Source organism: Struthio camelus, chromosome 13 (assembly GCF_040807025.1).
Source record: "Struthio camelus isolate bStrCam1 chromosome 13, bStrCam1.hap1, whole genome shotgun sequence".
Taxonomy (NCBI): domain Eukaryota; kingdom Metazoa; phylum Chordata; class Aves; order Struthioniformes; family Struthionidae; genus Struthio; species Struthio camelus.
In genome coordinates, this window is record NC_090954.1 from 23,743,965 (window position 1) to 23,770,219 (window position 26,255).

The window sequence follows — 26,255 nt, forward strand, 5'->3', positions numbered from 1 at the left end:
AAATAAAAATCTGTAATCAACTTGCCCATATGTCCTCAAAGGAAAAATGATGTCCAAGTGATGTGAAAGTGTTGATCAGTGAAGGCATTGTTTTTTCTCTCTCTTAGTGTAGATGGTACTCACCAAGCCTGGGTTTTCTGCCAGAGTACAATTGCAAACCCTGAGAACGCTTCAAATATTTCATACCAAGTCTTCTGAATGATATGAAATTTTAAAGTAAACAACTTTGGCCTCTTAAGGGAATCCTTCTCCAAGTCAGATGTGTGGCCACACATCTCTCTGCCCCCCCTCTCTCTGCTCCCCCCCCCCCACCCCCCTGTCCCTCCCGTTACTGTGGTGGTTACATCTGCAATAGGATATGGGAGCTTGGGGGAAAGCAAGCGACTGTGTGGCCACCCTTACATAGGGTACGCCTTTTGCAGCTTCCCCGTGACAGGCCATAGCAGTACAGATGCACAGAACACAGACTTTTGTCTTTCCTTTTTTGGTAATGGCCTGGAAATTGCAAGTGTCATACCTGCTTTGCATAGGCTGCACGAGGTCTGCCTTTGCTCAGAACAGAATCCTAAGATGTTCTGCAGCACTGTATGTGTTTGCTGGAATCCCTTGCATTTGTGTAGGTGTTTACAGCTGTTGAATTGTACTCCAGAGTATCTGCAATTGATTGAAATTGGCTAATTACAATTTCTCCTTTCCAGAAGGCTTGTCAGGTTGGTCTCAGCCTGTAATGGGAAGTCATCCAATGCATCAGCAGTTGTCAGACCCGGGCACGTTTTCTCAGCATCAGCCGATGGAGAGAGATGATTCTGGAATAGTGGCTCCCTCAAATATTTTCCACCAACCTATGCCAAATAGTTTTGTGGATTTTTCTAAAGTAAGTTACTGGAGGTTGGAACGTTGGCTGTAAAACAACCAAAGTCTTTCTTACGAAAGGATGATTTGGGCAGTATAAGCCTCAGAAGAACTGGGTTCATGACGCTTTTTTTTTCTGAAGCAAACTGACATCAGTTTGGAAAGTCCTTGGTTCGTTCACATGTTTCACTGTGCTAGTAGGTGTGAGAAGCCTTAGGTATTGGCGTTGAGGCACAGATTTATTCCACATGCTAATTGGACTGTATCCCATTTTGCTTTTTTACACTGTATGTAGATGCCTCTTCTACCCTTGCTGCTGCTGCACCTAGTCCTGAAACTCCTTTCGTCCTAGTACTTTCCTGCTGACTAGAAATGCTGTCCAAACCTAGAGACCTGTTTAAACAAAGCTAGAAGTTACAGGTTGCAAGGGTTCTCGTGTGAAAACATTGGTATCACAAGGCTTGCTCTACTCCTGCAGCTGATTGAACATTTAATGCTCTCAGTGCAAATTATGCTTGTGAATACCGCATGATTTTCTTAAGAATGGGGCAGGATGAGAGAACCGTTTGTAATTCTGTGCCTTGTGTGTTAGTATCATAGCTTGAGGCAAAGCAATGTAGCCAAGCTATAGTTGGCTTAGCCTCCATGGGAGGAAGGTCCAGGACCATGCACTCAGCAGCATGTGCAAATCTTTGCACAGCATGTTTCAGAAGTAGCTGTAGCATGTGCTTTTGGGGATCATCTGAATTGCAAATCAACAGATCAACGCAGGAGAGAATCTTCAGCTCAGAGAATCTTGTGGGCTCAAACTGTGTAAGGACTTTGAAGTGCAGCCCCCTGGCTGCAGCTCTGAGTGCAATAAGATTATCATGGGCTGCAGAGGTGAGAAGAGGGAACACTCACATTATTTTGTAAGGCTGTCATGTCCAGCTTTACAGGGTTATCTGAAAGCATTGTGCAGAGGCGGCTGCATACTGGGGAAGTGTAATATCAGGAAAATGGGTAAACTGCCTGGAAGCTCAGGCTTGAAAGTCTTTGTACTCCAAACTCTGCCTAGAAGAGCAGTGGTGCTCCTTTTCTTCTCACTGCTAAGTTGTTTACCAATGTGTGAACACTGCAAATGGGTTTGAACTGCCTCTGTCATCTTGGCAAATGTGGTTTATGCTTGTGTGTTACCCATTGCAACAAGAAGCCTGATAAAATGTCAACACTAGTAAAACTCCAGATTGGATTCAGTGTATTCTGTCCTCGTCATTGTTCTCTAGGGCTGTCCTTGCGTCTCTCCTAGCCCAGCACTTCAGAGGTAGATGTAATCTCTGAAAAGTGCTCTGGTGTTGTTAAGATGAAGTGTACTGCACCACAGAAGCATAAGATAAATAAGGTAATCTTTCATAACCACTACCTTATTCACTGATGGTCCTTTTTTGATCCTTTAGGGCCTACCAATTTCCATGTACGGCGGCGCTCTAATACCTTCACACCCTCAGCTAGCAGATGGCCCGGGAGGCCCTCTCTTTAATGGGCTTCATACTCCAGACCCGGCCTGGAACCCTATGATCAAAGTTGTCCAAAATTCAACTGAATGTACTGATGCTCAGCAGGTACTGTGGCTGCGTTTTTTCCACCTTTACTTATATGGGACTTTTTACAGAGTTATGCTTTGTTTTATTTTTCCTTATTCTAGATAGGTGGGATTTTTTCCAACTCTTAGCTACTAGAATTAAGATTGCTTGCATGATTTTTTTCCCTACAGCGTGTGTTTGTAAATGTATGCAGCTTTCAGATAAATGACCAGAATTTCAAGAATGCTCAGCAAGATAAAAACTTTATTGTAAGCAATAGGGTTTATATGCCTACTTAATATCTTACAGGTGTTGTCAGTCAAAACCTGGCCAGAGCTGAAAGCTCCCAGCCTTTTGATGTTCTGGTTGTATTTTAGGGGGAGCCTTAAGCTTGCCCTCTAGTGGTTAATTGCTCTGTTAAAGGAACCTTTATTTGTTTTTATAATAGACTTGATTTTTTTCTTCTTGCTATAGATTTGGCCTGGCACCTGGGCACCTCACATTGGAAACATGCATCTCAAGTACGTCAACTGATTTAAGGGGGTCTATCCTTTTTAGCCTTGTTTGGGAAACCTTATGACCTTGAAGAACCCTGGGGATTTTTTTAAATGTGCCTAACTAAGCAATTTTCTGTGGGCTGTAACAATGGAAACTTGATTGCCCGTTGTATAAGAACAAATTGATTTACCTATACGACTGATTCTGTTCTCCAGTTAGTTTAGCCATTTTGAACTTAAATCAGATGAAACTAGTGCTTTTGGCTAAACACTACTGAATGCTACTTGTATGCAGCAGAGAACTAGATGATTACATTATTTCAACCTTCTAGGGTGGTAAATACATGTATAATTGTTTACATAAGAGCAAAAGTTGAGTAAATTTCATGTCGTATAGTGGCTCTACTTTATGTAGCCTGTATTAATGTGAAATATTTACCTGAATATTCAATAAAAGGCAAACAGTATTTATAGGTTGTGTGTGAGAATTTTGGAAGAGGATGCCTATTGTCATTGGTAGCTGCCATGTCCAGGGGTATACCTTTTTAGGATCTCTTAATTAGCAAATGGATGCAGTTGGGGGTGGGGAATGGGAGGAGGGTTTTGAGCTGCAGCTGTCTGTGATACAAAGTCTGCTGAGTACTTCCCCTTGCCTGTTGTTATCCTTTTATTTTCTGTGAGCATGGTTGTGTGTGTGTGTGTGTTTTGTTGTGTTTTTTTTTTCTTCTGGATTAGTTCTACTTCTTTTAGCACTCTCTTTTCAGGTGGGTTGCCTGAAATATCAGGTATTGTTCAGGGGCTGGACATAAGGGCTGACTTGACACCTTGGCAGCCAATAACATCTTAATTTGCAGAAGGCAAAACCTGAGGTAGTTCCTAGATAAAGGCAGGGTTTCTTCACCTGATTCTCTGTGACCAGCTACTCAGAAGCAGATACTAGGAAAGCAGAGACCGCTTCCCACCAGAGAATAATGTAATGTATTCAATTTTATAACCCTTTAAATCTGGTAAGAGCTCCTCAAGTCAATTCCATGAGGAAGAAGGGGCTTTTTGCATACTGTTTAAGATACACATTCACTCGTCCACACAGGCAATACTGATTCCAGTATCGCTGTGCCTTGGAAGCTTTCCACTCGTTGCATTAAGACTATGCTTATTTCTACTTTTGCTCAGTGCTGATGCAGTAACTACACTGAATATTTGGTCCATTTCTCAAGCAGGTAACTACAGTGCACAAAGTGCCCAATGAATTGGGCCGCTTTCAATGGTCTCTCAGACCAGAGAGCAGATGGAGACTTCCCCATCTTCCTTCCTCCTCCTCGTGACCATTCCTTACATGCAACAGCAGGGTTTCCCCAGGAAAAACATGAGGAAGGAGCAGCCAAAAGAGGATTCAGTGATAACTTGCATGATGTGAACTCTTGAAATAATGTAATGGCGTGTGTTCTCTGTCCCAGTTACTTCTGAATATTCAGGAGTACTGAAATATGAAGTGCACAAGTAGTATCCGAGTACTGGATGCGTTCAGATATTCTACCTAGTGTTCAACAAGTAAAAGCAAAAAACCTGAACTTTTGCCTTTACTGCGATCCTGATAAATGCAAATGCCAAAGGAGAAACACTTGTGTTAACAGTAATTATATTAAAAGCAAATGGTGAAGGAAAAAAATGGTATTGTAATACAATAGCTTTTGTGCTAATTAGGTGTTTGTTCTTGGGGTTACCAGTGTGAATTGTTGTGAATGCGGTCGAAAGGATAAGATAGTTCTGCTTAGGGGCCTGCGATAGGGACTGAATTTCTAGTGCCTGGTCCAGGATGATGCCTAGACTGGGAGTTAGCCTAGATATTGCATTAGCAAAGAGCACTGAAGGTCTGCTGTAGCCATCCTGTTTTCTGCTTGCCATTGGCCACTACCCAAGAACAGTTTAGGGGAAACAAAAGGCTGACAAGGCTTCCAGAACTGGCTTCACAGTTAGTCTGCAGTGAGTGCATTTAAAAAGATGGGCCTGTATCACTGCCTGAGTTTGTTCAGACGTGTAGCAGAGAGGGATCTTCCCAGGTGCCACGGTGCTGTTAAGGTAGAAGGGGGCTTTGGAGATAGGTGGAGTCCCTTGGTGCCTAAGCCTGTTCTTGTGTGTTTATTTAGGTCCTGCTAGAGACGAGCAGGAAGGGAGGGAGACCTGGAACCGAGGCCGAGGGGCAGCCCCTCGGCCTGGCCATGTCAGAGCGTTCCTGGGGCAGCGGCTGCCGTGGTGCTTCCCTCCCCGGGCCGCAGGGAGGCGGCGCGGCCTGGCCCCCATGCGGAACCCCGGCGCCCCGGCAGGGGCGGTGGCCGGGGCCGGCCGGGGCGGGGCACGGAGTCCCCGGGGGCTGGCCCGGCCCGGCCCGGCCCGGCCCGCTCCTCCCCCGCCCGCACACGTGTCGGGCCCGCCACCCTGCGCGGCGCGGCGCGGCTCCATGGCCGCGGCGGGCACCGCCACTTCCTCCTGCCCCATCCCGGGGGGCCGCGATCTCCCCTCCCCGGACGGCTACAGCTCCACTCCGGGCGGCACCCTCTACTCTACCACGCCGGGGGGTAAGGCCGGGCCGCGCCCAGCACGGGGAGGAGGGTGGCCCCGGCCTACGCTCCTGGGGCTCTGCGGTGCTGCCCCACGACGAATGGCAATCGTGCCCACAGGGCCCGGCCGGGGTGGGAGCGGGGCCGGGGGCTATGTGCGCTCCACCGGTCTAGGAGAGCTGGTCCTGTCCCCAACCGGCCAGGGGCCTCTGCAGGTAGCCCCAGGGAAAGTCACCCTGGGCTCGCCCTGCCTGATCTCGCCTCTTCCCACCTTTTGCTGCTGCCCAGCCAACGCCAGCTGCACCCCTCTGCCTCGAAAATGGGTCCCGGGCTGCAGAGGCAGCTCGGCACTTGAGGGTGCAGCAGGAACCTGCAAGGTCCTGACGCCCGGGCCTCCTGCTGCAATGCCATGGCCTCGGCATCCAGCAGCACCGTCCCAGGCAGGTCGCGTTCCCAGTGTGTGTTACTTCCTTGGCAGCTCAGAGGTGGGGCAGGTAAGGGAGCGTAAAGCTCTGCAGAGAGGCTTTACTAGGCAGGTACAGCTGCTGCAGAGGCCATCACTGCCCTGTGCCGCTTGCTGTCCCATGCGGAGACTGTGACTTTCTTGGGCTGCATCACTGGGGGACAAGCTCCAGGCAATGCTGCTGCAGCGGCTGGATGTAGTCCTGCTCCCTCTTAGGACAGGGTTGTGCTTGGCAGCATGGCCATGCAGTTGCCTTGGTAAGGCTGGCTGAAGCTGGAGGAGGTGCCAGAGACCAGCACAAAACTGCGTGGAGCTAAGCTCTCCAGCCCTGCGGGCAGGAACAGAGTGGCACAGCTCGCACCACAGGGTACCTTCAGCTCACCCTATTTCTCCTCTTTCAGCCCTCAGCAAAATCCCCGATTCAGCTACAGGCAGGCCAGGCCAGGCAGCTGCCCAGTGCTACCTGTCCTTGGGGTAGCACTGCCCCGCATGCATGAGCAGAGCAGGTTTCAGTTGGGCTGCAGTGGGCGCTGGTCCCATTGTGTGCCCTTGATAAGCCTTATCTTGGGACTGAGGGAGCTGGGCCAAGTGCTGGCATGGCTGCGGCAGGCCCCTCCACGGGTTGTGTAACGTGTTTGTTGTGTTGGGAAGGGCCCAGCCTGTACAGGGAGTTCTGGGCAGAGCTATTGCTGCACCAGCTGCTGCCCTCGGCTGCCCTCTGCCATCGGCAACCTGGCACTGGAAATGCTGCTCTGTCCCCTCAGGACCCACCAGCCTGGCCTCCTGTGGGGACAGCTGGGCCCCCTTGCCAGCAGGGAGGGGAATGGCTGGCCTTTGTGAAGGGGAGCAGAAGTGTCACACAGGCTGGTTCAGTCTCGGAGATCGTTGCAGATGCTCATGTGCAGGGAGAGGCTGCGCTCTATGCCCTTCCCCATGGCAGCACCTGGAGCAGGTGCTGCTGTGGGAGCACGCCCAAAGAGCTGACACCCATAACGTGGTGTCCTGTCTAACCCAACACGTTCTCCCTTTGCAGGGAACACAGGGGTGCCTTGCTCGGCTGAGCTGATGGAAACAGTGCTCTCAGTTATGCCTCCCCATGAAGCTAATGGGGGGCACACTGGGTCTTTGCTATTGAAAGCTGAAGCGATCCACCCCAGAAGCCACTGCACGGCAGAGTGCAGGGCTCCTGGATGCTGGAATGCACTGGGGACACATCTGCTGTGTGGCAGCCAAACCTCGTCTGTACCTAGGGCAAGCCTGCTTGAAGTGCTGCAGGCAGCACAAAGGTTGATTTTGGAGCTGCCTGGATCCATGGCTTCCTAGCACCATGTGGGCTGCCTTGGGGAATCTAGACATTTCTTCCCATCTCACGCTGCGCCCCAGCAGGGCTCCTGGAGCTTTGGGAGGAACGATGCAGGGAACAGCTGCGGTGCAGGATGGGTTTCACACTCTGTCCTGCCAGGAACTCCCATGATGTCTCCAAACACAGCTGTGATTCCCAGCTGTGGCTGAGCGCTGGGTCAGGCCCCTTCCTTCCCTCTGCTCTGGGCTTAGGCTCTGGCCATGGCAGTGGGGGGAGGGGGCTGCCAGGGGCCAATGGTGCCTAACTGCCCCCTGCTTTTGGCAGGTACCCGCATCATCTACGACCGCAAGTTCCTGCTGGAGTGCAAGAATTCACCCGTGGCCAGGACCCCTCCCTGCTGCCTGCCCCAGATCCCCGGTGTCACCTCCCCGGCCCAGCCCAGCCTCGTCAAGCTGGGGGAGCTCAAGGAGCAGAATGAGAGCGAAGAAACCATGCCAGGTGAGCAGCCCAGGAACCACATCGCCTGCCCAAACAGGGGAATAGGACCATGCTATCTGGGGCATGGGGTTCCCACCTGGCCACAAGGGCAAGGAGAGACCCTGGCTCAGCCCAGTGTTCTGTTTAGCCCTATCTAGTCTCCTGCCCCTGCAGCAGCCCATTTACCTACGTGTTTCTTTCAAGGCAGCCCCATCCTAACCCTGGCCCTGTCTTCCCTCCCTGCCCTTCCAGATCAAGACCAGTTTGAGATGGACATCTGAGTTCTCAGCTCCTCGTCTCCAGGCCATGGCTGGGCCTGTTCCTGGGCCTCGTGGAGGTGCTGGCACTGCGACTGGCTGGCTGCAGCCCTCTCTGTGATGCTGGGGATGGACACGTGACACCTCATGCGCTCTGGCACAACTGGCTGGTGCGACTGCCTGGGGAGTTCGCGCTTGATCAATAAACACCATGAAACCCCTGTGCTGGGCTGGTGCCTCTCTGCATTGGGGTCCAGGCTGGGCCCTTGCCGTTCTGGGGAGGGTAGTCAGGATGAGCCAAGCTGACCTTTCAGGGTGCCCAGGATTTCTCCTTTGTGCAATGAGACATTGGAGGGTGAATGCAGGACTCCCAGGGTCAGGGATAGTGCTGCTGAGGCCTGCAGTACAGCTGATAGCTCTCCGGCAGCCTTGGAAATGTGTGGGCCTGAGCACCTGAATCTGCTGCTAGGCTTGGGATGCCACATGTTCCCCATCCTGCTCCAGCTGGGTACTCAGGACAGTCATGGTGCTGTGCCAGCCATGGTCAGGGCAGGTGGAGGAGGCACTCCTGCAAGTGCAGGCTGGAGACAAGGCAATCTCCCTGCACCTGTCCAGAGCTGACAGCCTGGTGAGCTTAGAGCCAGCACTATGACGTTTCTGCTTGGATTTCCCCACTGCCTTAGGGGCCACCTGGGGTTGAGTCTCCAGGTCCCATGCTTGGGTCTGAGATGTGTGAGGGTGGACAGGTACCCGGCTGCTGAGAGTAAGGACTGGTGTCATCATGTGGGCAGAGCTGAGCTGCAGCAGCCCATGCCATGCTGCTTGAGGATGGCTGCATGTTGGCTCACACAGCCACCCTAAGACTTCCCCAAGGCCTGTCTCCTTGCAGAAGAGATGGGCTGCTGGCCTGTTCCTCTGACTCTTCCCCACCACTGCCAAAGGCTTGGCTAGAGGGTCCCAAATTTCCCAACCAATGCAGCAGGAAAATATACCACTCCTCTATCACAGCAGCTTCAGCTGCACCTCCCTTAATGTGCTGTGGGGCTGGGACCTCCCTACTGGGGTGAGAACTCCTTGAGACCAGCCTGAAGCTGTTCTCACCTCACCCAGCATCTCTGGCTGCTCACTGAAGAGACAGGACCCAGCCTGCCCCAGAGTACCAGGGCTGCCAGGTCAGATTAGTGCTATTTATTAAACATAATGTAGTGAATCATCACTAAAATGTTATGGTGCTTAAAAATCCCCCTTTCCTGGGAGAGGATGAGGAGTAACAAGAGACACCCACACCTCCTCAGGCACCAAGGGGTCCTTCTCTTGCCAGTGGCCCTGGACACAGGCTGCACTGCCAACAGTCTACAGCCCCGTTCTTGAGCGTCAGGCAGCCTCCTGGTCAGGCATGGTCTTGGTCCCATCATCCCTGGGTTCAGCCAGCACCACGGTGGGCAGGTTTCTCATCTCAGCAATCAGGCGCTTGATACCCACCAGCCACTGGCTCACCTCATTCACATAGTCCACCATAAGTGAGCGGTGGATCTCATCAGCTGTGTCCCAGTGGTGTTGCTGCAGCTCTGCTGAGGAAAGGGAACCCATCAATGGCTCCGTGTCAGCACCCCAGTGGGCACCAAATGCCCGATGGCCCAGGCTTGACCCAGATCCAGTTTCTGTGACCCTCACCTTGCACCAGGACGTTCATCCTCTTCCTCACAGGGGCTGACAGCTTCCCCTGAGCCCACGTGTCCCCAAGCACCATCAGCCGCCGCCCAATGTCGTCACACACTTGTTTCTGGAAGCACGGAGAGCAGCTGGAGCGGGGTCCTGCTCCAGGGAGCCTCTGGGCAGCCCTCCCGTGCAGAGGTGGCTATCCCAGCCCCAGAGCTCTCCTGGGAACAAACAGCCCTTACATGGCCCCTCTCTGGCTGCTGAACCTTCCTGCTCCCCAGTGCAGAACAGCAGTGCTGTCTTGTAAGAGCAGCTAGGTGAGATGAGGCTTGGGCCAGGAGGCAGAGGATTAAGCGCTGAAGGCCTCACCTGCACTGTGGGCCGGCAGGCATCTAGGGCCTCCCTCAGGGGGATGAGGATGGCATCCGCTGGAACACTGCAGTCCTCTGAGGGCTCCTCTACAGTTGGCCTAACACTCTCTGTCCGCAGGGCAGGGTTGACAGGCCCAAGTGGGGGTGGCCCCAGTGATTTGGGGGGCAGGGTTTTGGAGGCAGCCAGGGTGCTACTATTGTCTGGAGGAGCACCTAGAGAGAATACACAGTGATGTGGAGAGCAGTCAGCCCAGTGCACCCAGCCCCAACAGCAGGGAAACTCAGCCAGGTGCAGAGAACTGCAAACTCATCACCCCCCAAGAGCTGTGCCAAGCAGGTGGGGAGGATCTCAGACCCTCCTGCACCCTATAGCTTCACTGCCTCTCTGGCTCTCAGGGTTGGTACTAGGTCCTCTTTGCATGGCTGGTACTGCTGTGCCAGCATTGCCCAGTCTCTCTGCACTCTGAGGAGCTGCAGGAAAGGGATGGTACTGCCAGCCTCGCTCTCTAGGAAAGCCAGCACAGCTTGCTGATGGAGCAGAGACAGAGGGGATGCAACAGCCAGGCTGGGCCAGACTGCCACTCCTGCTGACTCCAAGCAGAGAGACAGACCCAAGAAATGCGGAGGAGAGAAGAGACCTATGCAGGGCCATGGCCAAACCTTATGCTGTTCCAAGCAGAGGTTTGTACGGGGGCCCTGACTCTTCTCGCCACAGCCCAGAGGCTGTGCTCTCAGGGCAGCTTTAGCTCTGCAGAGGGCATGGGGGCTGCGTGGGTGCTCTGACCTGGGGGGGCTCCCTGGACAGGGGCAGGTGGCCGACGGGTGAGCGGGGCTCGCTTGGGGCCCCCAGCCTGTGTCTGCAGCCCATAGGAGAACTGGGGGGGGTCGTTCCAGCCACGATCCTTGTTCCCTGCCAGACCAAAGGGCAGCAGTAAGAGCCTGGGCAGCACCCCAGCATCCTGGGGGGCCCCCGACCCGCAGACATGGGCTCTCTGGGGCCCACGGACACCCCGGAGCTCCCGACCCCCGGACACGCACACCCCGGGGCCCCGACTCCCGGACACGCACACCCCGGGGCTCCCGACTCCCGGACACGGACACTGTGAGGCCCCCGACCCCCGGACACGCACACCCCGGGGCTCCCGACCCCCGGACACGCACACCCCGGGGCTCCCGACCCCCGGACACGGACACTGTGAGGCCCCCGACCCCCGGACACGCACACCCCGGGGCTCCCGACCCCCGGACACGCACACCCCGGGGCTCCCGACCCCCGGACACGGACACTGTGAGGCCCCCGACCCCCGGACACGCACACCCCGGGGCTCCCGACTCCCGGACACGGACACTGTGAGGCCCCCGACCCCCGGACACGCACACCCCGGGGCTCCCGACCCCCGGACACGCACACCCCGGGGCCCCCGACCCCCGGACACGCACACCCCGGGGCCCCCGACCCCCGGACACGCACACCGCGGGGCCCCCGACCCCCGGACACGCACACCCCAGGGCTCCCGACCCCCGGACACGCACACCCCGGGGCCCCCGACCCCCGGACACGCACACCCCGGGGCTCCCGACCCCCGGACACGCACACCCCGGGGCTCCCGACTCCCGGACACGCACACCCCGGGGCCCCCGACCCCCGGACACGCACACCGCGGGGCCCCCGACCCCCGGACACGCACACCCCGGGGCCCCCGACCCCCGGACACGCACACCCCGGAGCCCCCGACCCCCGGACACGCACACCCCGGGGCCCCCGACCCCCGGACACGCACACCGCGGGGCTCCCGACCCCCGGACACGCACACCGCGGGGCCCCCGACCCCCGGACACGCACACCCCGGGGCTCCCGACTCCCGGACACGCACACCCCGGGGCCCCCGACCCCCGGACACGCACACCCCGGGGCCCCCGACCCCCGGACACGCACACCGCGGGGCTCTCCGCGCCCGCACCCGGGCTCCCCCCGGCTCCCCTCCGGGACAAGGGGCTTCCTCTCCTCCGCGCGGAGGCTCTCCCGGGATCCCCTCGCGTCACAGCCCCCCCGGGACGACTCCCTCCCCCAGACCGGAAGTGCGTCCCCCACCCCCCTCCTGGCGCACGGCCCCTCACCCGGTTTCACGTACAGCTCCGCCATCCCGCCACGTCACACTCCCGGTCCCGCCCCTTCCGCTCGGCGGCGGGGGCGGCCAGGGGGCGGGGCTCAGCGCCCGGCCCGCTCCGGGGGGCGGGGTCCGCCCGGGGGGCTGCGCTGGGAGGGCCGGCAGAGGGCAGCCCCCGAGCGGCGCAGAGCGCAGTCGCGGTGGCTGTATGGTCGTGTTTTATTGAGAAATGGTCGCCTACGAAAGTGTCGCTGAGGTAGAGTCCGGGCGGGGGCCGGGGCGCGGAGCCGGGTTCCGCTCCGCGGGGCAGCATGCGGCGCTGAGCCCCGCCAGGGCCTCGGGCGGCAGGGCCCCGTGGCCGGGCCGGGCCCCTCCTGCAGCGGAGCAGCGGTGCTGGGTGAAACGGGGATGGTGCGGGGGGTCCTAGCGCCAGAGCGTGAGGGATGGGGTGCCGGTCCCGCGGGCTGCCCTCGCCCAGGAAGCGCGCTCGGGGCCCTCGGGGCCGGGACGTGGCGGGCTGCGCCGGCGACCGCGGTTACCGCTGCGCCGGGGCTGGGGCCGGGGCTCCTCGAGGCGCGTCCCCCGCCAGCCCCTACGGCGTGTAGAGCAGGGAGTGCTTCTGGCGGAAGGTCTCCAGGAAGGAGAAGACGCCGCGTTTGCGGGGGCTGGGCGCCCCGCTCCCGCTGCTGCCCCCGCTCGCCTTGGGCGAGCCCGGCACCCCCGGGCCGAAGGTGCTGCCTGGCGCGGCCGCCGGCCTGGCCCGCGCCGCTGCACCCTTCGCCTTGGCCCGCGGCGCCGCGGCCACCAGGCACTTCTGGTACTGCACCTGCGGGCGCGATACACGACATGGCAGGGCCGCGGGGCGACCCGCGACGGCAGGGATGCGAAGACAGGCGCAACAGCGGGGCCGCGGCAGGGTCAGCTGTGTTGCAGCAGGGCTCGGGGACCAGCCCCTTTAAGCCCTGTGGGGGGCTGAGCTGCTGCCCCCCGCCTTCTGCTCCCCCCCTGCAGAAACCCCAGGCTGCCTAGCTCAGTCCCCAGCCCAGGTGAACCCTCTGTGGGGCCCAGGCAAGTGCGCGGGGGCACCCCAGGGCCCCACTCACCATGCAGGCTGCCTGCACTGCCTCTGAGATGGTGCCGGCGTCGGGCTCGCACCAGAACGCTGTGCACTGGAAGCGCTGTCCCGTATCCACGATGAGAGCGAAGGTGTGCGCGTCCCTGCCCACCCCAAGGAAGGTCACGTACCGAACCTGGCACTCCCAGATGTGAGCCTCCTCCTCTTCCTCCTGCCAGGGATGGCCCCATCTGTCACGTGCCAAACCCCAGGGCAGCTACACCAGGGTTCAGGATCCAGCACCATGCCTCCACTCCAAGGCAGCTCAGCCACCGCAGGCCAGTCCCTCCCCAGTGGGACACAACCTCCCACCCTGGTGGCAGCAGGGTTCTTGCATCAGCCGCAGCACCCTTTGGACTCCCAGAGCCCCTGCTGATCCTGGGCCTACCTGTGCTGGGTGTACTTTCATGGCTGTGTCAGACACACTGATGAGGGACGGTGTCCAGCGCTCCCGCCCAGGGCCTCTCATCAGCTTCTCAATAGCCTCGTTCAGCACATCCATCCCTGGGGGGCAATAGATGGGGCTGGTGGTCCCTGACCCAGCAAGGCAGGGGGATGGGGTGCCGCACAGGGTGCTGCTGGGAGGCAGAGGGCACTGAGGCCCTGTAGGCAGAGGTCACTGGGCCTCCCCAGCAAAGAGGCATTTCTTGGGCCTCCCCCAGCCACCATGGGGGCAACAACGCTTACCCATGGCCCTGGGCACGGGCAGGCTGCCAATGTACAGTGCCTCGTACTTCTGGATGGACTGCCTCACAGCGTCCAGGATATCCACTGCCAAGACAGGAGAGATGTGTAGGACTCCTCCCCCCCCCCCCCAACACACAGACCCTAGGGTCTCCAAAGCCCCCATGGATGCATCCAAGCAGGACAAGGGGCTCTGGCGGCCAAGCACGGCACAGCCCCACTGCACCCAGGCCGCCCTTTGCACTGGGGGAACAGCATGCAGGGCTGTGGGCATGGGGACCATGGCAGCCAGCCCTCACAGCGGGCCACCAGGGTGCGCAGGGGCCGTAGCTGGGGTCATATGCCTGTGGGACAGTACCTTGCAGCGGCAGGTCATCGGGGGAGATGGGCTCCAAGTTGATGGCACGTGAGAACTTGCTATTTGCTACCACTCGCTCAGCCATGATCTGCAAAAGACAGTATTATGTGGGGCTCTGTGCTTTCAGGGGTGCCTTGACCAGGTGACTGGGGCACCCAGGCACCCCTCAGCCCCTTGTCAGTGGAGGATGAGCAACGCACTGAGCAAGGAAACTGAGGTGTGTGCTGGCTGGCAGAGCCAGTGGGCCCTGTGACTGGCCCCCCACTCCAAAACCATGGAGTCATGCCCAGATGTGCCCCCACAAGCTCTGCTGCTCCGTCCACCGGGGCCGTGGATGGGTTCAGCCCACTTGTAACCACAGACCCTGGCACCCCACCTTGGAGCACATTTCATGCAGGGCCTTGGCGATGCCCTTGGCGGGCACATTGCAGTGGAAGACGTGACACTTGAGCACGCAGGTGTCCTTGTCACTGGCCACGAACGCAAAGTCCCTGCAAGGCCAAGGGTGGGTGAGTGAGGCCTGGTGGAGGCAAACTCTGGTGCAACCCCCTTGCCCCACACCACCTTACCTGTCCCTGCATCCGCCGTGGCAGTTGGGAGAGAGGAGAGCAGACAGGTTACTGTGTGGGTCCCACCACGCCAAGCGGGCAGAGCCAGGGCTGCCCAAGTCCCCTTGGTGCCAGGCCATGGCATGGCTCCCGGGTGCAGGGGCACCCCCCCATAGCCCATGGGCTGTGCCTCTGCCCGCCATGGAGGGGCCCCTGCTCCTGGCACCTGCCGTTGTTGCAGCCAACACCCCAGACACGGATGTTGAGGATGGGCTGGCAGTGGATGAGGCTATGGTCCAGAGGGTCCACCAGGCTCATGGTGTCCTTCTTCAGGATCATCACCAGGTTCTGGCCCTGTGGGGAGCCGGGGTAACCTCATCCTAGTGGCAGGCCAGTCCCACCCACCCACCTGCCCCACCCCTGGGCACCCTGGCACTGGTCCCATGTGCAGGGACAGCCCCATCCACCCAGCCTGCTTGCATCTGGGCACCTCCTGGCCTAGTCCGCAAGTGAGAACAGCCCTGTCCACCTGGCCTGCCCCACATGGGGGCACCCCTGATACCATCCCCACGTGTGGGGACAAGTCCCCACACAGGCACCTCCTGGCACTATCCCCTTGTGCAGGGAAAGCCCCAACAGCCTGGCCTGCCCCACGTCTGCTGGCTTTGACCCTGTGCATGGCAACAGCTGGCTCTGCCCATACCTGGGCTCCCCAGGTATGATCCACATATGTGGGGACAGCTGTCTCCAGCAGTGCTGGCCCCTGGCCACAGCTGCGGGAGCCTCCCCAGCAGCATTGTCCCTGGCCCTCACCTCGCCCCGGCTACCTGCAGAGCCCTGGCCCTGGCACTTGCTGTTGGAGAGCTGCTGGATGCAGTTGTTGACGGCGATGCTGCTCTTACCAGGTGCCAGGTCCTCCTCAGGGATCTCAACCCAGCCCAGCGAACGCACGGCAAAGCACTGAGCAGGGACACACAAAGTTTGCATGCCAGGCCAGCACAGCCATTGCTGCCCTCACCCCCATCCCTGTGCCTGCCAGCTGCTGGTTGCTCCCTCCTGCCCTCCATCCCTCCACATGATGCCTCAGTGCCACTCCTCCAGGTGCTCTGAGACAGGGGCAAGAGCCTCCCAATGTGCCAGGACCCTCCCACCTCCAGATGCAGTACCTTGGAGCCAGGCTCGGTGGTGTGCTGGGAGTCATCTCCATGCCAGGACAGTGAGGTCCTGCAACGGCATAGGGTGGTGGGGTGGGCAACACTTCCACTCAGCAGCACTGCCCCTGAGCACCAGTGCCCTGAGAAGTGTCAGGATGCCCTTGCAGCAGGAGGGCCCTCCCCCCCTCCCCATGCTATGAGCTGGGGAGCATCCCATGAGGGTGCCCAGCCTGGTGCTGCTGACTGCAATCTCTGTGGCTGCTCTGGGGGAGGATGCTAAGGATGAGCACCCAGTGGTGGGCAAAAGGCTGCCCACTGCGTGGTGCCCCAAAGCCTCCCCTGGCCCCATGTTGACAGAGCATGCGGGCAACCCTACCTCCTGGACAGTGAAGCCATAGGGCTGGGAATCGGCCTGGCCTTCAAGTGGTGATTCACCGGAGAGGCCTGGCAGTCCTGGGAGAGAGAAGGAAGAGGTGAGGGTAGCAAGAGTTGCCAGGGGAGCACCTATCCACAGGGGCCTCAGGCATGGGGCCTCCCCTCCAGGAGAGCAGAACCTTAACCCAAGGGGACCTCCAGAAGTGCCAGGATGGGGCCAACATGGAGCCTCCCAGAGCACCACAAGGGGGTTAACCCCAGCCAGGAAAGGACTGAGCAGGTCCTTGCGGCAATGGAGACGGTCCCACTCCAAGGGGAGGCTGGACCAGAGACACCCACTGGATTCTTCACCAGCCCCTCTAGGTGGGCTCTTACCAGGCTTGGGCTAGCCTGCTGCTACCAGGCTGCTCATCCACAGAGAGGGGGGAATCCAACACTAACCCACCGTCCCCTGCCCATATCCCCTACCATTTCCTGGAGCATCTCCTCTCCATCAGGCTCCAGGCTCCCGCCTGGGCCAGCAGTGCATGCTGGGTGCTGCCACTGTGTCGTGCCGGTAGGCACATGCCAATAGTAGGTGCCCAGAGAATCACGGATTTTCCTCCAACCTGGGGGGAGATCAGGGTCCGTCTCCAGGCTCTGGTCACTCCAGAGGTTGTCTAGGCAGAGGGAGAGTGTGAGATGGGGGAAAAGTTCCTACAGCTGCTTTCAGCTGCAAGGAGGCCTGAGAAGCAAGTGGCTTCAGGCAGCAGGGAGCTGCAGCTGCTGCTGGGGTAGGACATGGTGCCCCAGTGCAGAGCTGGGCACATGGCTGGGAAGAGAAATTCTGAATGGGAAGCCCTTGAGAGGTGCAGAGAGGCTGCAGTAGCAGAGCCCAGTCCCATGGGAGCTCAGCATGACAGCACTATGCCCAGGCCCTGTCTGCCCTCCTTGGCCATGGAGCAGAGCATGGATGGCAACCCCTTGCCCTAAGAAGAGCTTCCTTCTGCCACCAACCAAAGCACAGGGCACCCTTCATGAGGGGGGTGCTTGGCATGCTCAGAGCCATGCCCACTGGTCATGTCAGGATCAGACCCAAGGGCAGCACCCAAAACCTGGCTCTACCCACTAGATAATGCTCTCTTTCTAGACTGGTGCTGGTACAGACCCCAGGAGTCCTGGCACTGACACCAGTGCAGGCAGTTGGCTCACTGCAGCAGGAGGGAGAGGCTGACCCCAGCACGGGCACGGCCCGGTGCCCAGGGGAGAAGGCACAGTGCGGAGGTATCCTGACAGGGCACAGGACTGCCAGGTCAAGGAGCTCACTGCTAGCATGCAGTCCCCAGCCCTCTGGAACACCTTTGGGTGCCCAAGCGTGGCTTCTTCTCAACTTTGCCATGGGAAAGGCTTGGGGATAGACCCCTTGGGAGGGAGAAAGCATCCTTGGAGAGTTGGGGGTGGGGGGTATAGATTAACCCCCTCCTCCCCAAACCTCCAAGCCTCAGTGAGGTCACAGAACTGGGCCTGTGGTGCAGAACTGTAGCAAGATCTGCTCCTGGGAATATAGCTAAAAATACTCAGAGATCAGCATGCCTCTTCTGAGCACTTGTTCCCCATGAGCTGTGCTGCTGGGAGGGACAGACAGTGGGTGGGTAACCCATCAATGCCAGTGGTGAGCCACACTCTGCTTCCCATGCCCTGCTGGCCCCTAGACCTGCTCACACAGTAGGTGGGCCCAGCCATGGCACAGCACAGCACAGCAGCCTCCTGTCCCACATCCACTCTCGGCGTCCTGTCCACAGAACAGGGTGGGTGGTCCTGCTCGGTTCAGGGTGAGAGTGAGTGTCCCTCTGCCCCAGTCACTGGGTCCTGCTGATGCCTTTGTTTTCGGCACCACAGGGATAGAGAGAAGCAGGATGAAAATTAAGGTGTAGACAGTGAAGGTCTGGAGCCCAACGTGGCCACTGCAGGTGCCCACTGTCCAGGCGGACGCCAAGGGGGTAGAGAGCCTGGCAGCCCACGGCCAAGCCAAATACCTCAGCCTTCAGGCCTCTGCCTCTGCCCAACTTGTCAGGGCCCAGCGGGTCTTCCCAGACCTTGCGATGGGTCATGCCCCCACCGCGGGTGCCTTGGGGGGGGTCCCACCCCCCCCAGCACCCCAGGCCTGGCTGGACCCTCCCTCCAGGTTGGCAACATAGAGTCCTGTGCCAGCAGGAGCTGGGCCAGAAAGCTCCTTCCCTGCCCTTGAGAGGGCCTGCGGGGGAGATGCCCTGAAGCCCCGGGCCCCTTCGCCCAGGTATGCGGCTAGGCCCTGCTGCCCTGGCGGCAGGACGGGCCGTCGAGCCCGGCCTTTCGGGCCGAGCACTCCGGGCCCAGCGCAGCCCCCGGTCCAGCTCCCCCGCCTAGGCCCGGGGCAGCGCGGGTGGCGGGGCCGCGCCGGCCCCGGAGGGCCCGCAGCGCCGGGCAGGAGCACGGGGCGGGGGCCGGGCGGCTCTCGCAGGCCGCGCTCGCTCAGCACCGCGGAGAGCGGCGGGGCGCCCCGCCCGCCCGGCCGGGGCCCCGCTCCCCGCAGCCCGGGCCCCCCGGGGCGCGGCCGCAGCCCTCCCCGGCCCCAGTGGCCCCAGTAAGGATCCCCGCGAGCGCCGGCCCCCCTCCGCCCCGGAGCCCCCCGCAGCGAGCGAGGCTCTCGGGACCCCCCGCATGCCGGGCCCCCGGGAGCATGGCCGCCCCCTCGCCGCCCCTCCAGCAGCCGCGGCCCTCCCGCAGCCCAGCCCCTCTACCGTCGCAGTTGACCAGGATGATGGCCAGCATGTAGTCCTTGCCCAGCATGGCCCCGGTACGGGCCCGCCTCGGCCGGCCGCTCCCGGGAGGCGCGGCCCGAGCGGTGGCTGCGACGGGGGCTGGCGGCAGAGGCGGGGCGGAAGCGGCCGCGGAGGAGAGAAACCAGAGCGCAGGCAGTGGGGGGGGGGGGGGGGAGTTGCAAGAGTGGCAGCACAAGAAGCATGTGTTGGGATGCAAGAAGGGTGTATTTGGATGCGGATGTGGGTCTGAGGGTGTATTTGGGTGCAGAGGATATCTGAGCGCATGAAAGAGGTATTTGGGTACAGGTGGTGAGTATTTGGGTGTTAGAGGAGGGTATTTGGATGCAGGAGGGGTTATTTGGATGTGGGGGGGTATATCTTGGTGTGTGGGGGTGAGTGTGACGGGGGCATTAGGGCATGGGAGGGGGCTATTTAGGTGCAGGAAGATGGTATTCGGGAATGGAAGGGGGTATCTGAGTGTGTGAGGGGGTTACTTGTGTCTGGAAGGGGAGGTTCTTAAGTGCAGGAAAGGGGGTATTTGAGTACAGTAGTGGGTTCAGATCAGCTGTATTCCCTTCCATGTGCCCTTAGGTTAGTTCCTCCCCCCACCCCACCCCCCCCCGGCCATGCACCCTCAGGTTTCCTCCAAAGATCACCCTTATTCCTCTCCAGCCACACTTATTCTGGAAGCACACTTTCACACATGCTCCGGTTCTATTTCCCTCTGCCTGCAATCCAATTTCTTTGAGACAGTACTGAAGACACCTAAATGTGAGTGCCAGTCATCTCCCCCTTTTCACCACAGGCTGAGAGCTTTGCATCACTAACTTGAGACTTCTGTTTTCCTTGCCATGCTGCACGCTGACAATCCTGGACGTTGCTCAGTACTCGGGGATGGAAGCTCCAGAGAAATCTGTTGTTGCACATTCCAGCTTCCCCCTTGGAGCCTTCCATGTCCTCCTATAGACAAAGCCCTTTCAAGCTGTAGGGGCCTGATGACATCTTTCAAGGTGGTTTGCTATCCATGGCATGTGTCACTAGTCCATGGTAGCCTCTTAATGGTTCCTTCTGCATAGTAGGAGGCTAGTCCAAGCAGGGCTTTTTCTAGCCTGGCTGTAGCTTATGTTCTCGAGAGCCTCCCATGCCACCTCAGCTACCCTGCTTCTTTCTATGCATCACTGTACACAGAGCTTGTACTCCTTCCAAGTGCAAAATGAATTTTCCATGTCTGCTCCCTTGCTTTCAGCCAGGCTTTGTCCCTTTGCTCAGAGCCCATCCTCCCATTCATTCCCCTCTGGGCTAATTTTGTGAGACTTCATTTCACAGTACCCTTCTCTCCTCCTGCATTTTAACCTCACTCATGTCAGCTCGCCTAAGGAAGGCACTAGCTGCATAATCCAACTTCACAGTAATCTGCAATCATTTCTGCCTATGTAGCTGCTGTTCAGATTTGTTCTCTTGGTTACAGGCTATGTCTTCTGCACCTGTCCACAGCCAGTGGGATCTCTGAGACCAAATCCCTGCTTGAGTACTGGGTCCTCAGGATATACCTCCTAGGAAGGGGGGAGAGCTGCTCACTGCTCCTGCCTGAGCCATCCCTGAGGTCTCAGCAAAGGCCTGACTCAACAGTCGTGGGGAAACTTTCTGCTGAGTTGCAGAGAGCCAACTCTGAGCTCTCATGCCAGCTTTCTGACTCCCCCTCCAATTTCATCACTTCCGTTTGTGCCACCTGGGGAAGAGTAGAGTCCAAATCACCGCTCAGAATGTGGCTCTCCTGGTACCTAGCAAAGGATTACTTCCAGCTCTGTGGGAAGGGACTCTTCCCGGCAAATGTTGAAAACCATGCTCTGGACAGCCAGTTTAAAGATTCGTTTCAGTGCATGATGTTATCAGGGTACTGTGCAATCAGTAGTAAACACTGCATTTTTCCATGGTGATGCTTAGTTGTGGCAGTGCACTGGTCACTAAGCTGAGATACCAAATCTTTTCTCCCATGGTGCCCTATGCTACATGTGTTTCTCTGACCTTAGGTCAAAATGGATTTTATGGAACGTTTCAGAAACTGAGCTTGGCTGATCAGAAAGGAGGCAGCGATTCTTGTATCAGCTGTTTCTGCTCCTGTTCAGCACAGCTGACAGTGGCCTTCAAAAAAAGAAAAAGGAAAAAAGGACTGAAAATACTAGATAGGAACCACTCTCCCACCACGAACCTGTTTAATAAAGCATTTGGTTATCTGAGTAAAGACTAATCAAATTAAACACAAAGATTTTGGGGGGAGGGAGGGAGAGGCAGGATGATCAAAGGATAGACAGAGGGACCCCTGTAACCTACTCAATGAAAACAGTGCACACTGCGTAGGCTGTTCCTAAGATCATCATAGAAGAACAGTTAGACTGTTGTCTCTAGTACACAACCCACCAAGGTGATTCAGGGAAAACACCTCTTTCCCAGGAATGCCATGCAGATTAAGGGGAATTATGGCCTAAAGGGATAAAGGATTTATTATAGGATGCAAGGGGACAATACTTTTGGGATGGAGCAGATGGAACTTCAGAATTGTATGAAACTGATTACCGGATGTTTAGGGGAACAGACACAGGAGAAGAAAGGGAGGGTTCAGCACAGACAGGGGAGAAACAAGCATAGGAAAACAGAAAGAAAAAGGAGAAAAGGGACCAGCAGCATGTAAGCAGGGGCTATTCAGTATGCTTGCCTGATGGAGCACTTTGCATGATCACTGCAATCTGTCCTGAATTTGTATTAAATCCTGCCTCTCCTGTGTGACTGTGCTCCCTGTTCTGAGCCCGTATTTGAGAACAGCTAGTGAACTTCAGGCTGGACTAGCTGCTAAGCAGGATAGGAGGTCTGGGTGCTGGCCCCTGGAGAGACTCACATTCTGTGTGTGTGTGTGTGTGTGTGTGTGTGTGTGTGTGTGTGTGTGTGTGTGTGTGTGTGTGTGTGTGTGTGTGCGCGCGCGCGCGTGTGTGTGTGTGTGTGTGTGTGTGTGTGTGTGTGTGTGTGTGTGCGCGCGTGTGCGCGCGTGTGCTAGCACATTAGGCAGGGGAGACCCTTGGCAGGGCTTTCCCTTGAGTTTCTCTCTGCAGAACCACGGTCAGGCTATTTGTGCTGCATGGGCTTTTGTGGGTGCCTGTCAAGGTATCACCTTCCTGTCTGTGCTAGTCTGCCTGCCATGGGCTGTGTACCTGTGGGCTGTGTGTGTGTGTGTGTGTGCGCGCATGCAGTTGCATGTACCTGGGCTGAGGCTAGGAAAAGGCTCAAAGGAGCAACGTTGCCTCTCACTGTCCCAGGGAGGGGGCATGCCCTGGTTCCTACAGTTCACCAGGTTCAGTTACCCCTAAGATTAAAACCTCTCTTAACATCACTTAAACTGCTGGTTTGCTGCCTGAGTTTTTTTGCCAGTGATATGGCCTGATTTTTTTATGCCTGTGAGTGGGCCTATGATTGGGGTCTCCTTTCGAGAGGCCTGCAGCACTCCTTTCAGTTATTTGACTGTCTGGGCTTAGCATGGACTGGAGAGGGTGAAGGCAAGAGGATGAGTCCAAGTGTCTAAGGAGAAACCTACTCCTAACTCCAGAGACTAATACTGTATGTCCAACAAAGGGGGACCTCCCAACCCTAAACAAAAAAAAGGCTAATATATAGCATCAGAAAAGTATGGGTTTTGGATGTTAGTGTAGTGGAAAAGAGGGCTGCTGTCTCTGAGGAGTCCCAGTCTGTGCCTGCGAGGTGATACAGCAATAAGCATTGCACTATTCATGTACATGCTTGGGAACATGGCAAAGAGGCCAAATCACCAGGCTTGCCTTTCCACTGGCTGCAGAGGTAAAATAACACTCTAAGACGCTTCATCTTTCATTGTTAATTACTTTAATGTTTTGCTGATTTATTTTCAGATCTTTGGGCGCTTCCTTATGGCTTAAATCACAGAGCTGTTTGAGAGCATACTTGATCAGGGGCTATTTTCAGTTTCATGAAGACCCACATGTATATGACAGGGCCCTTGGCAGCGACAGTGGGGTGAGACCAGTGGTGGGCATGCTCACGTTGTTGTGCCGTGCAGCACAGTACGTCCCCCAGGTTCAGCCTCACAGCTGAGCTCTGGCAGCCTCTCATTGCTGCAGTCAGCCAAACTGAATTAGCCTAGCTTGGAGATGGGGTTTGCTGCACTAGAGAAGGCACTGCACCAATCCCACTAGCAATGCTGTGCCGGAGCCTGAGCTAGTGCTGGGGCCCAGGACTGTGGAGAAAGGACACCTGCTCCACAGCTCTGCATGCTGTGCTGCTTTAACCAGTACCTGGTGGTGCTTGCTGTGTGGATAAGGACCAGCATTTACTGAAATTAAAAAAAACTGCTTATTATCACTGCAAAAACAGGGGGTGCTCTTGTGTCAGGTAGGGAGTGGAGGGGTGGATTACTGCTGGTCCTCCTGAGCATTATCAATCATGCCCCTGGGTCTGGTGAAGGGCAACCTGAAGGTGGACTCCCTCTACTGGAGTTTTGCCCTGATCTCAGCTCTCCAAAGCTGAGACTCTTCATAGATTCTTTTATTTATTTATTTATTCTCTATCAAATGCCTTCAAGCAGGCACAGAATTGCCATTGATTACCACCCAGATTAAGGTTTTTTTTTTTTTGTTTTCCGTCTGTGTTGCATTTCCTGCCTTCTGTAGGCAATCCTGTGTGGCTCTGGGGTTGAGAAAAAGTAAATGCCAACTGTCCAGGAGAACTTGGAGCAGTTCTTACTTGGCTGACAGGAAATGGCTTTCCCTTATACTTCTCAGGGAAAGGTATGAGACTAATTCTGTAACTGATTATTTTCTGGTGTTGGCCCTGAAGACAGAGAGATCTGTGTTTGGCTTGATTTGTGCTTGAAGAAGAAATTGAATGGCAGGTATCATTTTTGGCACTGGCCTTTTCCATGGGCTAGAGACTGGAATTCTTTTTTTTTTCTGGACTGAATTATAGAATTCTGGAGAAGGAACACAAAATTTCCCCTTGTATTGACTCACAATTTGATCTTCCTTGGGCAGTTATCAGTCAGATCTCTTGACAGTAGAAGGGGGATCGCTCATCACTTCTCTTAGATATTAGGTGAGAGAAAGGAAATAGGGTATTCTTCCCTTCTTCCCAGTTGTTTCTGTGCTGTTCAGACTGTGTGACTCTTCCTGTCCTGTCCTGTCCTGTCCTGTCCTGTCCTGTCCTGTCCTGTCCCTCCCCTCCTCCCCCACCCCCACAAGTTTGTACCATCGGTTCCCTAAATGAGTATAAAAGGCCTCAGCTGGTTCATATAATAGCCTTCTCTAGCTAGCTTGTATCTGTTCTGTGGTGCCTGTATGACAGTCCTGGAGCACACACTCTCTGGAGCAAAGATTTATTTTTAGTCTTAACTACCTTCCCTTCTCCCTCCCTTTTGATCTGAAGCCCAACATTTAGCCAATAGCCCAACTATTCCTTCGTATCACTGACAACAGGGAAAATTGCCTTCCCCCCACCGCCCCAGACAATATAGGCAGAGTGGCAGAAAACCATCAGAGTCTGAATAGTGAATGGGTTTTCCGTTGTAAGCTTAAAAGACAGTTAATAAAGACAGACTTCTGCTGTAGTAAAGCAGGTCTGAGCGTGCTCCCTGTTAAGACCCCTGGGTGGAAGGAAGCAATGCACAGTGTGCGTTTACATCCTCTTGCCTAACTGGAGCAATAGCAGAAATGTGCATACAGGCTTATAATCAGAAGAGAAAAAAGAAAATTCCAGCACGCAATATTTCTGTTGTAGGTAGTTTGTCCTTTACATGAATTTTGCTGCATGTTTTTCACTGATAATAATAGGACTTACCTAGACTGCTGATATCACTATAAGGGAGAGATGCTTCTCTTTCTATGCTGAGTTGTGGTCATTGCTTTTCAGTGAAGCATTCAAGCCATCTGTGCTCCCTCTGCCTTGTGTAGCCAACCACAAGCCACATTTAGACAGTTGCTGCAGTTGCAAATAGATGTTCAGGAATGCTGGATGTTGGCATCTCTGAATGACAGATGAGCTTCTCAGCAAGATCCTGATGTTCTTGGCGGGAATAATTTCAGTAGGTACCTTTTCAGGGGAATTACCCTCCAGTTCTGGTGAGGAAACTTTGGCATACCTCAGAAATTACAATGCTCCAGTCAGCTGTGATCCTATTCCGAGCACAATGAGCAAAGTGATTTGTTCCCAGCAGCATGTGACCGAAGGAGAACTTGTGTTGTTCTTGCAATGTGGACAGAGTTGCTAAAGAGGAGCCAATCTGCTGTCAGTGCAGCCAAAATAAACAAAAGACCAGTCGTTAGGAGAAATGCATGCTATAACAGACTGAACTTTTCAATATTTGCCAGCATAATTGTTACAGTTTGGCCATTGGCTATGAAAATGTTTTTCAAAGATGAAGCGGGATAGGTTACTTCAGATATTTCAGAATTGCTTATTAGGGAGGCTTGACTTTCAGAAACAGAGGGTATGGGCACTCTTTTTGTATTCTTTCAACCTGCCTCAGTGGAGATGCTGTAGAAGTGATACACTACAATCTGCATTGTGGTAAGCTGCAGAGGGGAATGAGAACACATAATTTCCTCTGCAGCATATCTAGAAACCAAACACTATTTTAAGTAGACTTCCTTGAATATAAGAATGCTACTGGTTGTCATTGCACTTATTTTGACAGTAGATGAGACTGACAATAGTTTAATAAGTTGTTGCATTTGCAAATTCATTCTCCTTTCTTCACTTCTCTTGTTGTTCCATACTTTCGGAGTTGCTCATTTTCTAACAGGCTGATGTGGTTCAATCATCTGTTAGAATTCATGCAGCTGATGCAAGTGGCTCAGTCTCTGAAAAAACCTCCTCTGGCTTGCTTGGAGCAAGAAAATTCACATATATGGACATATTGCAAAAACTGCATGTGCACCAAAGAGTGCTGGTCCAGAGAAGGCTGTTCACATTTGTGAGAGGGAACATGAAGTCACCTCAAAGAAAGAGCTCACTGCCTTGGTGAGAAAGAGAGGGAGAGTTTTTCAGGCTGTGATACGTTGGGTTGGAGGTCATGGAGCCATTTTTTATGACTCAGTAGGAAGATTACACAGAAAAAGAC

At 56.1% G+C, this 26,255-nt stretch overlaps 3 protein-coding genes across 21 annotated transcripts in view; 1 reads left to right on the forward strand and 2 right to left on the reverse strand.

Annotated features, from left to right (window-relative positions):
- The window catches only part of ANKHD1 (ankyrin repeat and KH domain containing 1), a 125,165-nt gene extending 116,975 nt beyond the window's left edge, over positions 1 to 8,190 (forward strand). For 9 of the 17 annotated variants that reach the window (XM_068959867.1, XM_068959862.1, XM_068959869.1 and 6 more), the window contains 5 exons: positions 699 to 874; positions 2,289 to 2,453; positions 2,889 to 2,935; positions 7,560 to 7,733; positions 7,965 to 8,190. In XM_068959867.1, coding sequence (XP_068815968.1) covers positions 699 to 874; positions 2,289 to 2,453; positions 2,889 to 2,935; positions 7,560 to 7,713 — 542 coding nt within the window. In that variant the 3' untranslated portion in view covers positions 7,714 to 7,733; positions 7,965 to 8,190. Of the gene's footprint in view, positions 1 to 698; positions 875 to 2,288; positions 2,454 to 2,888; positions 3,383 to 4,131; positions 4,579 to 7,559; positions 7,734 to 7,964 lie in introns of those variants that run through there. The other 8 variants (XM_068959864.1, XM_068959866.1, XM_068959870.1 and 5 more) reach the window with 5 other exon arrangements.
- Positions 8,191 to 9,142: 952 nt separating this feature from the next.
- Positions 9,143 to 12,544, reverse strand: SRA1 (steroid receptor RNA activator 1). 3 transcript variants are annotated; one of them, XM_068959880.1, is made up of 5 exons: positions 12,132 to 12,544; positions 10,784 to 10,909; positions 9,998 to 10,212; positions 9,644 to 9,752; positions 9,143 to 9,537 (listed from the first exon to the last, which is right to left on the reverse strand). In XM_068959880.1, exons 1-5 carry the CDS (start codon positions 12,418 to 12,420, stop codon positions 9,344 to 9,346), a joined length of 933 nt encoding a protein of 310 aa, XP_068815981.1. In that variant the 5' UTR covers positions 12,421 to 12,544; the 3' UTR covers positions 9,143 to 9,343. The 3 variants fall into 3 exon arrangements, with proteins under 3 accessions (XP_068815981.1, XP_068815983.1, XP_068815982.1); XM_068959882.1 differs by having other exon boundaries at positions 12,118 to 12,273; XM_068959881.1 differs by having other exon boundaries at positions 9,143 to 9,540; positions 12,118 to 12,273.
- An 18-nt stretch (positions 12,545 to 12,562) lies between these two features.
- On the reverse strand, positions 12,563 to 19,240 carry APBB3 (amyloid beta precursor protein binding family B member 3). Its single transcript, XM_068959883.1, has 13 exons — positions 19,100 to 19,240; positions 16,809 to 16,999; positions 16,342 to 16,418; positions 15,978 to 16,035; positions 15,625 to 15,771; positions 15,038 to 15,165; positions 14,833 to 14,838; positions 14,640 to 14,754; positions 14,264 to 14,351; positions 13,909 to 13,992; positions 13,610 to 13,725; positions 13,211 to 13,393; positions 12,563 to 12,933 (listed from the first exon to the last, which is right to left on the reverse strand). Exons 1-13 carry the CDS (start codon positions 19,146 to 19,148, stop codon positions 12,700 to 12,702), a joined length of 1,476 nt encoding a protein of 491 aa, XP_068815984.1. The 5' UTR covers positions 19,149 to 19,240; the 3' UTR covers positions 12,563 to 12,699.
- Between the last annotated feature and the right edge of the window lie 7,015 nt (positions 19,241 to 26,255).